Source organism: Aplysia californica, unplaced genomic scaffold, assembly GCF_000002075.1.
Source record: "Aplysia californica isolate F4 #8 unplaced genomic scaffold, AplCal3.0 scaffold00076, whole genome shotgun sequence".
Taxonomy (NCBI): domain Eukaryota; kingdom Metazoa; phylum Mollusca; class Gastropoda; order Aplysiida; family Aplysiidae; genus Aplysia; species Aplysia californica.
In genome coordinates, this window is record NW_004797346.1 from 41,303 (window position 1) to 57,860 (window position 16,558).

Here is a 16,558-nt window from a genome sequence, read left to right on the forward strand (position 1 = left end):
GTTTCTGGCAAAATGTGTCCCCTGTCTTCCTGACCAAATGCACACTTCCCATTATTCAAGAATGACTTTTTTGCCTTCTTGTATAAAGTTGATACAGCTATTTTGGTAAACGTAGTCCTTTTCAGCACTTGAAGTCAACTGACAGGAAATTGGTATTCTAGCTTGGTTTCTTGTTGGCTGGTCTGTTTTGGTAGTGTTGGTGAATATTTTGGTCTTTTTTGTTTTCTATCTTTGCTATGTTTCTCTCTTGAACGAACCTCAGCATTTTGCTGTATCTCTCATGTACATGTCTTCAGGGCCTGGCAACAGCTGTAGACACTGCCAAACGCTTCTTGTGGAACATTCCGGACAGCTGGAGCATGGAGGAAGCTGCCTCGGTGCCTGTGGTCTACTGCACCGCCTATTACGCTCTGGTCATCAGAGGCAGGATCAAGAAGGGAGAGAGGATCCTCATTCACTCCGGCAGTGGTGGTGTCGGACAGGTCAGTTGGAGGGATATTAGAGTCAAGTGGAAGTTTCACTTCTACAAAATTATATACGGAAGTGGAATTTTTTTTTTGGTATCGATACCTGATTTTTGCTCAGTATAACTATCTTCAGTGGCTAGAATTCTTTCATTTGATGTGCATGAAAAAACGTATGTGAAATTGAATGGCAATTTGCAATTGTGTATGCCCCTGGAAAATTAAAATATTTTACTGTGTATTCCTCAATCCACATGTCGGTACATGTATAGCAGGCTACTACAACAAATGTTTCTCAAATAATTTAAAAAAAAATGGTAATTGCTTGCTACGAGCTTTCTCGCTCTGGATGCTTTGTGGTGGAATTTTTATAGCCATTGTTATGACGTCGTTTGAGATTATGTATGAAAGTTTATTACTTTTAAAAATGTTTCATTCCCTAACTTTGTTTCTGCTTCAGGCTGCAATCGCTGTGGCTCTCAGCTATGGTTGTGAGGTGTTCACGACAGTCGGCTCCACAGAGAAGAGAGAATACCTGAAACAGATTTTCCCACAGCTCAAAGACAGAAACTTCAGCAACTCCAGAGATCTGTCATTTGAATATCACATCCTGAAAGAAACGAACGGAGAAGGTGTGTACATCAATCTTTTTATTGTTACATCTGACACAAGAATGAATATGTTCTCTTTTGCTTTAAGCATATAATGGATCATTACTGTCTGCGACAACTGTTACTAAGGTCATTTATTTTATCCAGAGATTTGATTTTTAGAGATGCCTCGTCCATATTGGCTTTTGACAAAATATTGATCTTTGTCTAAAACCTCAATTAAATGTAATGCTCTTTTTTTATCGATGAATTTCTTTTTTATGGAAAAGTTATGGTGGACACATAAAAGTTGATATTTGATAAATGCTCAGGTTTTCTTCGTCTTCTGGTATGATATCATGTAGAAATTTTTGGGGTATAATTGTATTGTTGCAAATGTTCTTTTGTATTTCTCCAGGTGTGGATCTTGTACTGAACTCGCTGGCAGAAGAGAAGCTCCTGGCCAGTGTGCGGTTGCTGGCGAAACATGGCAGGTTTTTGGAGATTGGAAAGTTTGACTTGTCCAATGACACACCATTGGGTAAGTTGACACTGTTGACCTCTCGTTTCACGTATGGAAAGTGGTTTCAGTTGAAGGGTGTTCTGATGTGGTCTGCACCTTTTTCTTTTTATGTTTCAATGACTTATCTCCTTTCAAGCTAGTAGTTGCTTTTTTTGCCTTTGTCTACTGTCTTTTCTTGGCAATATTGGTGGGTGTTGGAGAGTGCCAGTGGTAGGTCCTACTTCTTTATTATACCTCAGTTGTTTCTGTCTGTGTCTTACTTTTTCACAGCAGTAAATGACCTTTATTGTGTTGATGTGCTTTTCTTGACTCAATTTTCAATGCTGTCTTCACACCTGTTGCTGTTGTCTTTTTTCTTTTTCCCTTTTCCCTTTCTCCTCCTCTCAGTTTTTCAGTTTGTTCATTTTATCAATATTTTTTTTTTTGTGACGAGAGTAGCTGGATTTCAGGGATTCTTTTATTGGCTGAATTTTTAAAAATGTTCACATTTCTCAGAGCTGGAGGTTTGAAGGCACTCCTGATGCCGTCTGCTTTTCCTTATTTTTCATAAAGCCATATTCTCCTGACCCATTTTGTGGGATTTTGATGTTTGAGTCCAGGTTAGGTTCCCATTATTCTTCTTATCCATCCTGAAATAATATGCCCTGACATGGGGCCAAGTGCTTTACTTTGATTTGAACAACAGTATGTGTAAACAACAAAGTGATACAATGTTCATTGCTTTGTTCCAGGTATGTCCATCTTCCTGAGGAACATCAGCTTCTGCGGCATCTTACTTGACGCCCTGTTTGAGCACCAGACAGATGACTGGGTTGAAGTGGCTAAGATGGTCAACGAAGGCATGGCCTCAGGAGTCGTCCGCCCATTGAAGACCACCATCTTCGGCAAGGATGAGGTGGAAGAAGCTTTCCGCTTCATGGCCCAGGGCAAACATATTGGAAAAGTTGTCATCCAAGTATGTATTTGCGATTTATGATGAGTTAGAAGAGAAGCATACTGTTACTCTTGTGATAAGACCAGCTAGACCCAGGGGAGTTAATTTTACTGGAGAAGCAAAAAATTTGTTTTGTCACACATGGCGGCTGACGGGTTGGTTTTTCTTGGGGGGGGGCATTTTTAGTCCTAATTCAAAGCTGTCTTTGACTGAGCATATGCAATTGATCATTTACAGTGGATTCATCTAATTTTTTAAAAAGGATGCATTGTGAGTTAGCTGACTTATCACAAGGGCGACGGTATTGTGAGAATAATGATCACTTTGTAGTGGGGAAGAATAAAAGAGGGATATGGAAGAAGTACTTGGGATTCTCTCAAGTGACTTGTGGTATTTCTTCTGGGTAGTGTCAAGTATTATTGTAAATGTATGGCTTACACTGGACACATTAACAGGAAAGAAGAGCAGAAGAGTTTATTTCAACTAGGCATGACATTTGTCACATTTAGCCTCAGAGAAGGGGAAAAAACTAAAGAATGTCTTTTATAAGAAGTGAATAATGGCTTGAATTTTCAAGTTTTGTCATTAAGATTTCTTCCTTTTGATTTTTTAAAAGATTTATTCATAAATGGAATAAGATGACCCAAGTCTGCTCTACTGCTAAAGGCAGCTTTACAAGTGTAATGTCTATTTTCTTTCACTTTCATAGAGGTCTTTCTTTTTGAAATATGGAGTATCTTAATTTTTTTTTCCTCTTGAAAGATTATTTCTGACTTCGTGCACATGATGTTTATAATTCTGTTTGTCTAAATGGTTCTCTTACTATCTGTATTTCCAGGTCAGAAGTGAAGAGCCAGAGAAAGTGGCCACACCACCTCCTGTTTGCTTCCCTGCTGTACCAAGGACAACATGCAACCCGAACAAGTCGTACGCAATCACCGGCGGCCTGGGAGGATTTGGCCTGGAGCTGGCGCAGTGGCTGGTGGAGAGAGGAGCCAAGAAACTTGTGCTGTCTTCCAGGTATTTACTTTTGTCGTCAGCTCAGGGGGTTAAAAAATTTTCTGACATGGTCTCCTGCTCCTTCATTTTTTAAATTTGTTTCTTTTAATGTATTCTGTTCTTGGCTTTGTATGGCTGGTGTAATAAAATAGCACTCTGGCCTGTTCATTTATCTGGCTGTTCAATTTGTGGTTGTCCTGCTGTTGGTATTTTGAGGTGTGCCTTTCTGACAACTTCAATAGTCCTTTTTATTCTAGTTTGTTTTTAGTTTCACCTTTTCCTATAATTTCCAATGTCCTTCTCAGTAAAGGAGCACTTGATGACTTGTTTATGACAGAATGGTTATCATATTTTTTATTACGTGCCCTTTTTTTGTAGGTCTGGCGTGAAGACAGGTTACCAATACAGTAGGATCCAGCGCTTTAAGGACCTGGGTGTCACTGTGGAAATCAGCAAAAAGGATGCCAGGACTCTGGATGGAGCCAAAGCTTTACTGCAAGACTGCCAGAAATTAGGACCTGTTGGTGGTGTTTTCAACTTGGCCATGGTAAGTAACTGTCCCAATTTATCTATGGAAGATTCTATTTTCTTTGTGTTTTTGAAAATATATATTATTTTCAAATTCAGTGCAGTCTTTCGCACTGACAATGGTTGTTTAACGTTGCTTGTGGTATGATAGTATCTCACTTTGCATTTTTCACTCACTTGATGTAGTTTTTTTCTTGAAAATATTATTTTGACTCTCTGTCTGCTGGGATAGATCCCACCTAGGAAAATGGGCCTGGATCAGCTGGGCTGGAGTAACTGGACTCCTATATAATTTAAATTGTGTTGATGTATATTTCACAGAATGAAAGGGTTACTATTGGCCTTTACGTTTAGTTCATTGTAGAACGAATTCGCTTCAGATACTTCTGAGACCCGGTGTTATCAATTTCTTTTTTAGTCAGATAACTTCCAAGTAATTGGTAGTGAGAACATTTTCTGCTGTTTAAAGTTGTTTTTTTTAACCCCCCCCTCCCCTCCTGTAATTTAATATTTATTTAATCTACAATTTTGGGAACATCTTGTGGATACAGGCATATTTTCTTTTTCCAGGTGCTCCGTGATGGTCTTTTTGAAAACCAGACGTCAGAAATGTACAAGACTTGTTGCGAGCCTAAAATTCAAGGCACTATCAACCTGGACAAAGCCACAAGAGAATTGTGCAAAGACTCATTGGAATGGTTCGTTGTCTTCTCCTCTGTTGTCTCTGGCCGTGGAAACCTGGGACAGACCAACTACGGCTTCGCTAACTCAGTCATGGAGAGGGTCTGTGAGAGAAGAAAAGCTGCTGGACTTCCTGGTGAGAATTTCTCGTCAAGATTTTCTTCATGTAGTACTTTGCTTCAAATTTTATTTTCACAGACAAGTGGTTTGAGGACTCAAAAAAGTGCTGTTTGTTTTACTTATTTAAAAGTTAGACACAACTTAACAACCCACTATCACAATAGAATTTCACTGTTTTTCAGCAGAAGCTTTTTAAAAGGGAAGTGGCACAATATAGGGTCTGATTTCAGTTATAATTTTTTTCGTTGAGAAAGCAATGCCTAAAAAGAATTAAGTTTGCACTTTTAAAAAATAGTTTCCTCATCATATCAACATGCGAGTAAAATGAAAACCTCTGCTTATTTGAGAGGCCACCACTAGATACCTTACTTCTCCACTACTTCTCTGATGTTTCTTTGTGGATAGTTGGTAGGTGCTCTGGTATCGTTTTCTTTTTTCCCATCGCACATTTTATGTTTTTATCTCTCCTCCTTTTTTTGAGTTTGTTCGTCTCTAGTAACTCTTCTATTCTTCAGCATTTATATGCAAGTTGCAAGTGCTGTAAAATTCTCACTAAAACGGAACTTTAACAAAATCTGTCTTGCAAATGACTGCTATTGTGAGGATGCTCCTCTTTATCAGTATTAACTAATAAGAATTGCACTTTTGTCGTCAGCTCTTGCTATTCAGTGGGGAGCCATTGGTGATGTGGGTTGGATCGCTGAATCGATGGGCGGCAACGACACAGTTGTTGGTGGCACACTACCTCAGAGGATGGCCTCGTGCCTGACTGCACTGGACCAGTTCCTCACTCACAACTACACCATCATGTCCAGTTTTGTCATGGCACAGAGGGACTCTGGCAAGAAAGAGGGAAGCTCCAACCGCGTCAATCTGGTTGACTCTGTAGCAAGGATTCTGGGTAAGAAGAGCATTTGCACCCGCATCAGTCTTCATTCATATTTTGGCTTCCCCTCTTTTGCTTTACTGTATTTTTGTTTTTGTTTTTGTCAGTCTTGTCCGTCACTTCTACACTTGTATTTATCTTATTCTGTAGCTACTGATCCCGCTATTCTGTGTTCTGTAAATTTCATATTTGCCTCATTCGTCGTAATATTGACTTGTATCTTAATAGTGTGAATAAAGTACACTTTTTTTAGCTCGTTTTCAAGTTCATGGTTGTAATGCTAAACTTCAAAAGCACATTTTGTGGGTTTTTAACGGATTAAATCTTAAATCTTTTAAATGTGATAAAAGACAAAGTGTTATTCCTGCTTCTAATTCTTCTGAAGGGATGTAGATGTAAGAGTTTAAAGCTTTTTTTGTACAACAAACAATTTCATGAATTAGCAAGACACTATTTCCCTTTGTGATTTCCCTTCAGGTGTGAAAGACGCCACGTCCATTGACCCTGACACGAGCTTGGCTGACCTGGGTCTGGACTCCCTCATGGGTGTGGAGATCAAGCAGTTGCTGGAGAGAGACTTTGAAGTGTCTCTCAGCTCCAGAGAAATTAGGCTGCTCAACATCAAGAAATTACAAGAAATGAGTACGTTTTCTGGCATTTAATTGTTTTGAAGGGGTAAAGGGGGAAAAAACCCCAAAACCCAGAGCTGTATTGAAGCAAGACTTTTTGGTTTCTACTTAAACTAGACTTTTTGGTTTCTACTGTTCTCTTTTGAGCAGTGTTTGTTCTGGGTGTATACATCGTCCCACACATCCAGAAAAGGCAGGAAGTTGATTGTCAACTGGAGGAATGACTGGTTTTTTTGTGTGTCCAGTTTCACATTGTGTTCATTAGTTCCAGGCAAAAGGATTAGAATCTATAGTGCTGACTTTGTAAAATCTAAATATGTGTTTATTTTGTTGTCTCTTTGTCTTTCACTTGTTGATCCCGTTGGTAAGTTTGTGTGTTTGTGTTACTGTATTTTTCATTTCCAATTGTACTTCTTTCTTGTGTAGATGTAAGTGACGAAGATGGCGCCGATGGTTCAGATACTCAGCCCAAAGAAGGAAACACGGTATTACCCAGTGCTGCCAAACCGCAGGAGTCCACCGTGGCCTTGAGGTTTAACTACAAAGAGATGGTGCCAAAAGATGCTGTCAAAAAGATCAACAGTGTAAAGAATGGAGTCAAGCCTCTATTTATTGTGCACCCCATTGAAGGTAAGTGCATGTCACCAGTATAATAAAGTTTTTTCCTTCTTAAAAGTATCTGGACAGAATGAATACAAGATACGATATTTTACTTTTTCTAGGAGGAAATGGGAAATAATACACCAGAGACGCAAAGTTTCCTTTAAAATAAAGAAGTGTTTAGACATTTACCTCTCGCTCAGTTTTTTGCAAAGATACTTTTGATGATCTGTGTTTTATCATTACACAAATAGGTCGCTGTGCTGCTTGAAGTTTGATATTTAAGTTTTATAGTGACCACTAGACCCTGCAAGCATAGACTGCACTTAAGTTTTTAAGTAGTGAAAGTGTTGACTTATAAAATAGGCCCCTCTGTTTTGACAGTTTTCACCTAGGCCCATTTATATCCCCATGTCCTGTATAAGTTGTTCTAGTGCCTCTCCTGCAAATGTTGTGTCTATCCATCCTTGCTGGTACTGGCAAATATGCACTTTGTTCAGGTATATGTGAATTCATGAGCTATAGTTTACTGGAGCCAGAGGTCCGCTGGTGAATGTATAAAACTCATCGACATCTGAGGGGCGATGTCTCATGGGGCTCTTTTTTTAAATCTGTAAATAAGTGACTCGCACTTTATTACTCAGGAGAAATGGTAGAGAGCTATGCATGGTTTGTGTTAGCAGCTGACATCTGCTTGTGTGTTAAAGTCACGTGTTTGGCTGAATCTCTCCAGGTAGTGTTGTTGCCCTGGAGACTCTGGCCGCCACCCTGCCCTGCCCTGTGTATGGCCTCCAGTGCACTGCCAAAGCCCCACTCACTTCAGTGGAAGCATTGGCTGGATTCTACTTGCAGGTATTGATGTCTTGTCTGTTTATTTAGTCTTCTCCAAAGTGGTTTTCCCCCATTTTGGTGAAATTTTTAGATTCGAGAGATAAGGGAAAGTAAATATTTTTTGTGTGCTATGTATATTTTTAGTCACTTATTCTGTAATTGCTCAAATAAGTTTGCAAATGAGGTCAGAATTTTGGTCTTCATTTTGTTTTGAATATTACACTTGCCTTTGGATGGCATTTTTTATCCATCCACTGTTGTTTGCAGCCTCTCTTACCCTTCAACCTTTAATGAAACATGCGTTGGGTAAAGTTTAACATCCCAAATAGCAGATGGGTGGTTGAGGCTCTTGTGTGGTTTGCTCCTTTAATCTATCCAGTTTTACTCTCATTCTCATCTGTTCCTGGTGAACATGTGACAGCAATAGTGAAGACTCTCATAAACTACAACTCAACTTCATGGCAACCTAAAAAATATTGAAGTTAATTATTTCAAAATTGAAGTTACGGTTGATGTATGGTATAGGATGCTGTCCATGTTGGTGGCCCGGGGAAGAAACGTAGTACTCGCAGGACATAAGAATCACCTCCAACTAATCTCTTTTTTTCAGCAACTCAATGCAGTTGACCCTGACGGCCCGTACCGCCTGGCTGGCTACTCCTTTGGTGCCATGATTGCCCTGGAGATGGCGTGCCAGTTGCGCAAGAACTACCCCAACAGACCAGACATTGTGGAGTCCCTCGTGTTGTTGGATGGCTCGCACAGGTTGGTCACTTGAATGCTAAATGTGGAGCAAGCAGCATCACACGTCACATTTTGACAGAATAGCGTTATGGGTGTACAAGTAAATGAAAATACAATCTGTCAGTTTGTTTGATTTCAAAGTTAGTCTCTTAACTCTTTTCCTGAGTTTATTTCACCATTTCCCGGAGTTTTTCTACAGTCACTTAAACCTGGTACACTATGTCTCATTATAACTCCAAATGCTTGTCTCTAACTTTAAATGGTTGAAACACAGGCTTAGTCACTACTAAAAAAACTTGGTTCAGGAATAGTTTCCGAAAAACAAGCAAAAACTAGCACTAAATAAAAGGAAACAGTGGTCACTTGCATTGGACGCTGCCAGCGTCCGATGAGGAACAGGTTTATTACTGCTGGACGCTCCCAGCATCCGATGGGGTTTAAAGAGTTAATAATTTTTGGGGGTTACAATAAGTACATTGTTCAGAAAATCGAGGTTTTACCCGCCATCTTGAAACGTCTGAAAGAGACGACATTTTGTCATGTTTGTACACAAATGGTAATCTTCATTCTGTTCCATGGACTGATGATTGGTATTATAGTTAGATATGATATGATGTAAAGTAACTACAAGATATAATACAAAGAACATGACATTGAGAGGATAGAATATAAAGTACATGATGAGAAAGGGTACTATGTACGTAATGGGATAAATAAAATGCACAATTTTAAGATATAAAGTCAAAAACTGGATGTAATAGCAAGCACATGACATTGTAAGATATTTGACGGAATGATATGATGTACACCACTTCGTCCACAGGTTTGTGGAGATGCACACTGACGTTTACCGTCGCTCCATGAAGCTCAGCTCCCGCGAAGAGGAGGAGTCTGCAGGCATGCTGGCCTTTGTGAACTTGTTTACTCAGGTGGATCAAGTGCCGGTAAGTAGATCCTCTTTTTTGGGGGTTGAGATGAGGTGAAGTGTGTGTGTGTGTATTGGGGGGGGGGGGGGGGTAAGGAGGTTACAGGGGGAAAAAATTGTGCCAGTGTCTTTAGCAGATGGGTATTTAGGGATGAGTATCCTGCTGTGATTCTCTACCTTCTTTCATTTTACTCTTATTCTTGTCTGTTCTGAAAAATGCAGCTCTTCATATATGTAGGCTCAGAACTGTGCTGTTTTAGTCAATGAGAATATGCTAGATAAAATTAGTTTTTTCCTGCAAATATAGCAAGATTTTTCAGTTACATTTATTATACATAATCTTCTTGCAGATTAGAAACGGTCTTAAAAACTGAGGTTAGTTTGTTTAAAAAAAAAAAAATGAAGTCCATCTCACTTTTGTGAGCATAGTAGTTTCAGAAATACAGAATTAATGGATAATACATTAATGAATCAGTCCTGGTATTATATCTGACTGTCAAAATAAATTTTGAAGAAATGATAAACAATTATTGATTAGAAGGTTCAGTAATGTTTCCAAGTTTGGTACTATGAGGGGCAAGTAGGCTATACTTATCTAATGCCCTATTGTTGTTTGTAATATTCCAGTTCTTCAAGTCCCTTGTGGCCGCCAAAGACCAGAAAGAGCGAAGTCAACTTGCCGTTGATGCTATCATGAAGACTGGCAAGTTCTCGGACAGAAAAGACTTGGAGCACCTGGTTGTGGCCTACTACTCCTCCCTGGCCATAGCTGAGTCGTACATGCCAGGGAAATATGCTGGTGACATCACTCTGGTCAAGGCCGAGCAGAACAGTATTACATCAAGTGGCATTGGAGAGGACTATGACCTCAGTCTGGTAAGAATCTATTCTTTTTAAAGGGAAAAATTTGCTCTTTAAGCTTAATTAATGCCAGATCAAGAGATGTGAACATTTATCCGTTTCATCTAGTTTTTTAAATCTATTAGCGCTTCGATTATCTAAATCAACTGCTGTACGAACCCATCTATCGCCTAGATTGGCCATTGTCACCCAATGGCTTTGTGCTCGTGTCCTGCGGTGGTTGGGATCTTCCTGTTACTAATGTAGAAAGAAAATCTCACTCAAATGATGTGGTCAGTATGATGTTTGGTTTGGATAGATCTGCTGATATATTTAGATTTGCTATCGGTTTAGTGAAAGGTGTGGGCATTTGACTTTCTTGCTGCTTTCACCCATTTGACATTTTCTCCCCAAGTGGAGCTTTATGTATAGTTGCTTTTTTTGAAAAATTATACAAAAAGTTTAAATTGTATAAATTGTACAGTTTGTTGAATGGGTGGTTGGCGGGTGCTCTGGTGTGGTTTGCTCCTTCTTTTCTATTAAATATCTATCGTCCTTATCTCCCCTTCTTCTTTTTTTATGTTTGTTACTCTCTTGTAACACCTCTAATCTTCTGGCGCTCATATGACTTTATGCTGTTGCGATCGCCGTAAAACCTCTACTAAAACTAAAACTAAACAGTTTGTTGGCAAAGATAATTTTCAGAACAGGGCTGTAGGTGGGATTGAGTTATACTTCCTTGAAGAGAACAGATTTAAATCATTATGTTTTTATTCAGCTTAATCTATCAACTGCTACAGCATTATTGTGCTGGTATTGAGGACATGAGATCACCTTTGAATTTTCTGTTAATTGCATGGTTTTTGACTGCCTTTTCAGAATAGTAGATTTCTGAGTTAATATGTTGACTAGTGGACAGCTGAACAATTTTATGCGGTACACAGCAGTTCCCTGTTATGTGCCGATGAATTTGTAGGATTGTGTTCTAAGGATTTCGACTTGACATGGAGAAGGGAAATTGTGTTGATTGCATTTTAAGCTGCTGATAATGTCTCCAGGTGTGATAAAAAATTTACCATGTGAATGTCATACTTTCTGTTCTTATTTTCAGGTCTGTGCTGGAAAAGTGAATGTAAAGGTGGTGCCTGGCAACCATGAGTCCTTCATTCTGGGAGAAGGAGCCAACAACGTTGCCAACATTATTGTCCCGTTGCTATCGTAAAGCAGACTTTACCGAGAAGCCTCAGCCAACAAGTATTTAAGGAAACTCAGGACCTCCGATCACTGGTAGTTCAGACTTGCCCGTCTGTCCACGTCACGAGACCACAGGGAGGACTTTGTCCTAGTTCCACGTATGGAAGTTTGTGCGGTAGTCCTCCGCAGAGTTTATGTTAATGCACACCGGATGCTTTTAAAAAATATCTGTTGCCATTTCAGCAAAATGCTAATTGTTTTGTTGTAATATCCCCCACCCCCAGCCTCCTTCCATGTCAGTGTTTGTGGGTGGATCAACCTTCCCAGGGGAGAAGGAGGAAGTTCATATTTTGTCACTTGGGTGACATTTGGTAAATCACGATTTCTGCAAAAATTATTCTACCTGCAGAGGGAATCTGCGTGATAAAGTCAAAATGTTTTTAGATTTCTTCTTTTTCTTATAAGAAATATGTATATTGGAATTTTTTTGACCAGCTCAGTGTATACACACTTTGATTGGTTGACATAATCTTGTGGCATGTATACTTCTCTTTGGAGCAACTGAATCCTACTTACTAGTGAGAGACAGGTGAAATGTAGGGGTTGTGCAACCCATGCTTGATAACTGTCTCTGGACTTGACACAAATGTTTGTTGTTAGCAGAAGTATTGAGTTAAACTGGAGAAGCTGGAGACCTTAGTGGTAGGCTCTGTTGTGTATTCAGAGCAGTCCCAACCCATGCCCCCACTTGGACCCTTACAAGAGGCTTGGTACCTTTCCAGCCCTTCCTACAAATACTCTTAGCATTGCTGCCTACTGAGGCATAGATACTCTGTTTGAAATGTTTTTTCTACTTGTTGACAATATGTTTATTGTGTGAATTTTTGTATTTGAGCCTGATAATCTGGTCATTGCCCACCCACTCCCATCTCAGACTTGGAGGCTTCATTGTCATGTCATTATTTCAGTATGTATGTAATATAATTTGTTGATGTTTATTGGTCTGTTTTCTCTCTAGTGGTAGGGCACCGCTTCGGTGTGAGTTTGACACTGTTTTTGTTAGTGGTTCTATTTATTTTCTGGTCGTTGTGGCAAGGAATCAAAAGATCAGGATGGTATAGGTATTGTTTTTTTTTGTTGAAAATGTTTTCTACTCTTGTGGACAAACTAGTGCAATTGTTCTGGAAGCTTCTAGATGTTGCTGAGATCCACACTTTAACATGCTTATTCAGTATCGTACTGTTATTGTTTGTCAGCAGTTTTTTCTTTTCTTCTGTCAGAGTTTTGAGAAGCACAAAAGATCCTGTGTTTGTGGTTTGAGGATGTGAAAAAGGTTTCTTTTCATTTATCTTTGTCCTGAATAAGAGATCATTTTTAGTGCATTATAAAATATATCAACTTATTGAGTTAATGATCCTCTGGGTATCCAATGTTTTCAAAAACCATTCTCAAATTGTGCAAATTGACCACCTGTGCAGTGAGTGGTTGTATGTGTTGCATGGTCTTCATCCCTTTTCTCCCAGAATAAACACTTCATGAAAGTTTTTCAGTGCTCTGCAATCATATAACTGAAGTATAATGATAAAGGGAAATAAATCTTTCTGGAGGTTTGTTCTAATTTACTGTCCCTTTCGCTATGTCATTTTTTTTCCCTCTTAATTTTTTTGTTTTCCTCCCCTTGTTTCTTGGTGTGATTTTGTTGTTGTTGTGAGTGAATGTGTGGCGTTTATTGTTGTGAGTGAATGTGTGGCGTTTATTGTTGTGAGTGAATGTGTGGCGTTTATTTGAATCTGAACTTGTGGATGTCTGTGTTGTTTTGTATGTTTATTCACTAATGTCGGAAACAATCAGGTGTAGAAAATTGAAATGTTGCTTTTTGTGATATATTTAATTTGATTTATAAATGGAAATTGGTTTGTGGCTGCAGTTGTGAGTTATTTCTGAATGAATATATTTTGTTGTCCATTATTTTTCTATCTTGTAATCTAAAAAAAAAAAGAAGAGCTGATCAAATGAGAATGTGAAATCCATTTTGAGAAGTCCCTCCATACAGCAGGTTTTCTCCGTTGAGTCTTATGTGTTTAAGTGCCACAGCTGTGCCTCATGTCTGACACTTTGGAAGAGGCAGAGGAGCCTGACTGATGTCTCACAGTTTTTTGGACACAATCATTTTATCAGAAAAGCAGTCACACCATGACAGTCATATTCTGACAAAAGGCAGTTATGTTGTGTCAAATGCGGTCATGCTAAGACGAAGTTTTATGATGTGATGAACGCAATAATATATTTTGCACTAAAGCATGCAATGGGTGCTTTTTCCCCAATGAGAAAGCCCAGGATCATAGGAATCCTGAGAACAGTTGCCATAGTGTTCAAAACGTGTGCATTCCAGGTGATTGTATGACACGAGCACCATCCTTTTTAAAAATATTTATTTGACGGTTTACACATTATCTTTTCCTCCCTTCACTTTTTACAAGAATTTTTTTCCTTCGTTGTATATTTTTGTGTGACATAAGATGTGTAATTGTTTGTCATTTCAACATCTTCTTGTAGGAATGTAAGGAATTCCAGTCCACCCCCTAAGAAAACTTCCCCTTTTTGTCTTTTATTTTTATAGAAAAATTTAGCTGTTGATCTTCCACAAACCACAGGAGGTGCACTTTTGTTTTTCCCATCAAGAATTGAACAGATTGAGCTAGACAGAAAGTTTTCCCTTTTTTTCCCCATTTCTTGTCTCAGATTTTGAAATACCTGAAGTTTAATACATATTTTCAATTGAAAAAAAAAAAAGCATATTTCCTTGTGGAGTCAAAATAAATGTTAGAAAGAAAACCTTTGTTTGTTCTTAGTTTTTCAGTATTGATGTATGTGCTTGTGCAAACTTGTCGAAGTGGGTGGTTGGCGGATGCTTTGGTGTGGTTTGCTTCTTCTTTCCTATCATTACATCAAACATCTATCGTCCTTATCTCCCCTTCTTCTTTTTTCGTTTTTATGTTTGTTACTCTCTTGTAACACCTCTGATCAGTTGCGAGCACAGTAAAACCTCTTCTACCACCCCCCCCCACTCTTTTATAATACCTTTAATCTTCTGCACTTATATGACCTTATTGTTTTGCAAGTGCCATAAAACTCTTTAATTAAACTAAAAAACTTGTTGAAGGAATGAAAATTGAGACCTGCTTAGGTGGGGTAGTGGGAGGTGGCTGGGAGAACAATTGAGAAATTTAATCTGTTGTATTACGCACAGAAACTTGCTGCTGAGATTTGCAGATGTATTGAATATTGGCAGTATCCCTCCCACATTCGTTTCTAGTAAATTACTTTACAGCAGACAGCTGATTCCCCAGGGCAGTGCTACTGACTGAAGTGTCTTTAGGCCATTCCCAAAGAGGGATATTAACATGTTTTTATGCACAGTAGAAATGTAAATGGGCTGATTTATCAATGTCATGCTTATACTGTTGGAGCAACACAGGGGGGAACTGCTGCTTTTTCTTTTCTCATCCTTACTAGTACCATTTTTCATCTACTTCTTTAGTATGTTTGTTACTCTCATGTAAACTGCTATTTTCGGGGTGCCTTGATAGTTGAAGCAGACTTTGTGCTGTTGAAGCTAGAGAGGTGAGCAGAGTAAGCCTGATTCCCCGTTTGGACTTCTCTGTTGACACCCACTCCAGTTGCGAGCGCCGTGAAACCTTTCTAAAAATAAAATAGACAGCTGATTTTAGTGTAAACTCCCTTCAAAGCTACACCTGAAGACTATCTCGCGTATTACTGGACCAAATTTTAACAAATTTCACACATATAAGCATAGTAAGGATTCTTAAAATCTGCAATCAAATTTGACAAAAAGTTTTGTTTCCTTGGATATGGCGGCCATATTGGATTTTGTTGACATGTCTTACGTAATGAATACCGCACTTATTGCTTATGGAAATTCATTGCTTTTTTGCATACGTGTTAACAAACATTAGATCTAAAAATTTGTCTGTAGTTTTTTTTTCCTAAACGAATTAGAAACTTTTAAATTAATTTTTTTTCCTGAGGTAGCATTCAAGTTTGCAAAAAATCCGTAAAAATCTACACTACAGACACCACCAACAAAAATCTATTCCATATATAAAAAATTCAACAAACACATGTTTAGTATTACATCTTCTCTTCATTCTGCGAAAATTTCATGAAGATTGAATGAAAAATGGTGGTGTTATTAAAAAAATGTATAGAGAAAAATCTCGTTTTGAGAAAACGGCCAATAAAGAAAAATAAAATACTGACTTTATGAGGAAATGGTGGTGACAAACATGCACGGTGTTGGAAAAAAATGTTTTTTTTTTTTTTTTTTTTTTTTGGGGGGGGGGGGGGGTTCTTATGCGATGAAATAGTTGTAGGAGATGCTGAGGAAGCTAAAATGTCTACAACTAAAATTTCATAATTTTGAGCCGAATCGGGACTTTGGGGGTGTAGCCCCCCCCCGCCCCCTTAAAAGCGACCATTTCATCCATTTGAAGGAGAGTCAAGTGTGTTTCGATCAAGCCACTTTCTCATAGCCCTTGATCAATGTATCAAGGATGTTACTAGTAGTACCTACCTTCTTTTCCTCTGTTATGTCGGTCTATAAAACGTTTTCCGTGGGTGGTTCGCAGTTGCTCTGGTTTGCTCCTTCTTTCCTATCAAACATCTATCATCCTTATCTTTCCTTTTTTGTGTATGTTACTCTCTTGTAATAGATCTATTCCCTCCATCATTTATAATAATAATATGACCTTATTGTGGTGCAAATGCCGTAAAACTCTTACTAAAACTAAAACTTGCGTTTTCATGCACTAAAATGGTCATTATCGTATTACTGTGCTACTTTTTCTCCTACAGAAAACCAGGGATCGATCCCCCTAAATGCCCTGGTGGGGTTTGCTCCTTCTTCTCTATCAGACATCTATTGTCCTGATCTCTCCTCCTTTTTTGTGTTTGTTACTCTCTTGCGACACCTCTAATCTTCAGCACTTACATGACTTATTTGTGTTGCAAGTGCCGTAAAACTCTTACTAAAACTAAAAAAGTCCCTCC

The 16,558-nt window shown here is 38.7% G+C and overlaps 1 protein-coding gene across 2 annotated transcripts in view; it reads left to right on the forward strand.

The window, feature by feature from the left end:
- Nucleotides 1–14,323, forward strand: part of LOC101855088 (fatty acid synthase) — a 37,204-nt gene extending 22,881 nt beyond the window's left edge. For both annotated transcript variants that reach the window (XM_005094129.2, XM_005094128.2), the window contains exons 21-35: nt 297–482; nt 925–1,096; nt 1,473–1,595; nt 2,309–2,532; nt 3,350–3,531; nt 3,889–4,057; nt 4,609–4,855; nt 5,495–5,740; nt 6,203–6,367; nt 6,781–6,984; nt 7,688–7,806; nt 8,396–8,550; nt 9,353–9,473; nt 10,082–10,330; nt 11,406–14,323. In XM_005094129.2, the coding sequence (XP_005094186.1) occupies nt 297–482; nt 925–1,096; nt 1,473–1,595; nt 2,309–2,532; nt 3,350–3,531; nt 3,889–4,057; nt 4,609–4,855; nt 5,495–5,740; nt 6,203–6,367; nt 6,781–6,984; nt 7,688–7,806; nt 8,396–8,550; nt 9,353–9,473; nt 10,082–10,330; nt 11,406–11,516 (2,673 nt within the window). In that variant the 3' untranslated portion in view covers nt 11,517–14,323. The remainder of the gene's footprint in view (nt 1–296; nt 483–924; nt 1,097–1,472; nt 1,596–2,308; nt 2,533–3,349; nt 3,532–3,888; nt 4,058–4,608; nt 4,856–5,494; nt 5,741–6,202; nt 6,368–6,780; nt 6,985–7,687; nt 7,807–8,395; nt 8,551–9,352; nt 9,474–10,081; nt 10,331–11,405) is intronic.
- Nucleotides 14,324–16,558: the final 2,235 nt, after the last annotated feature.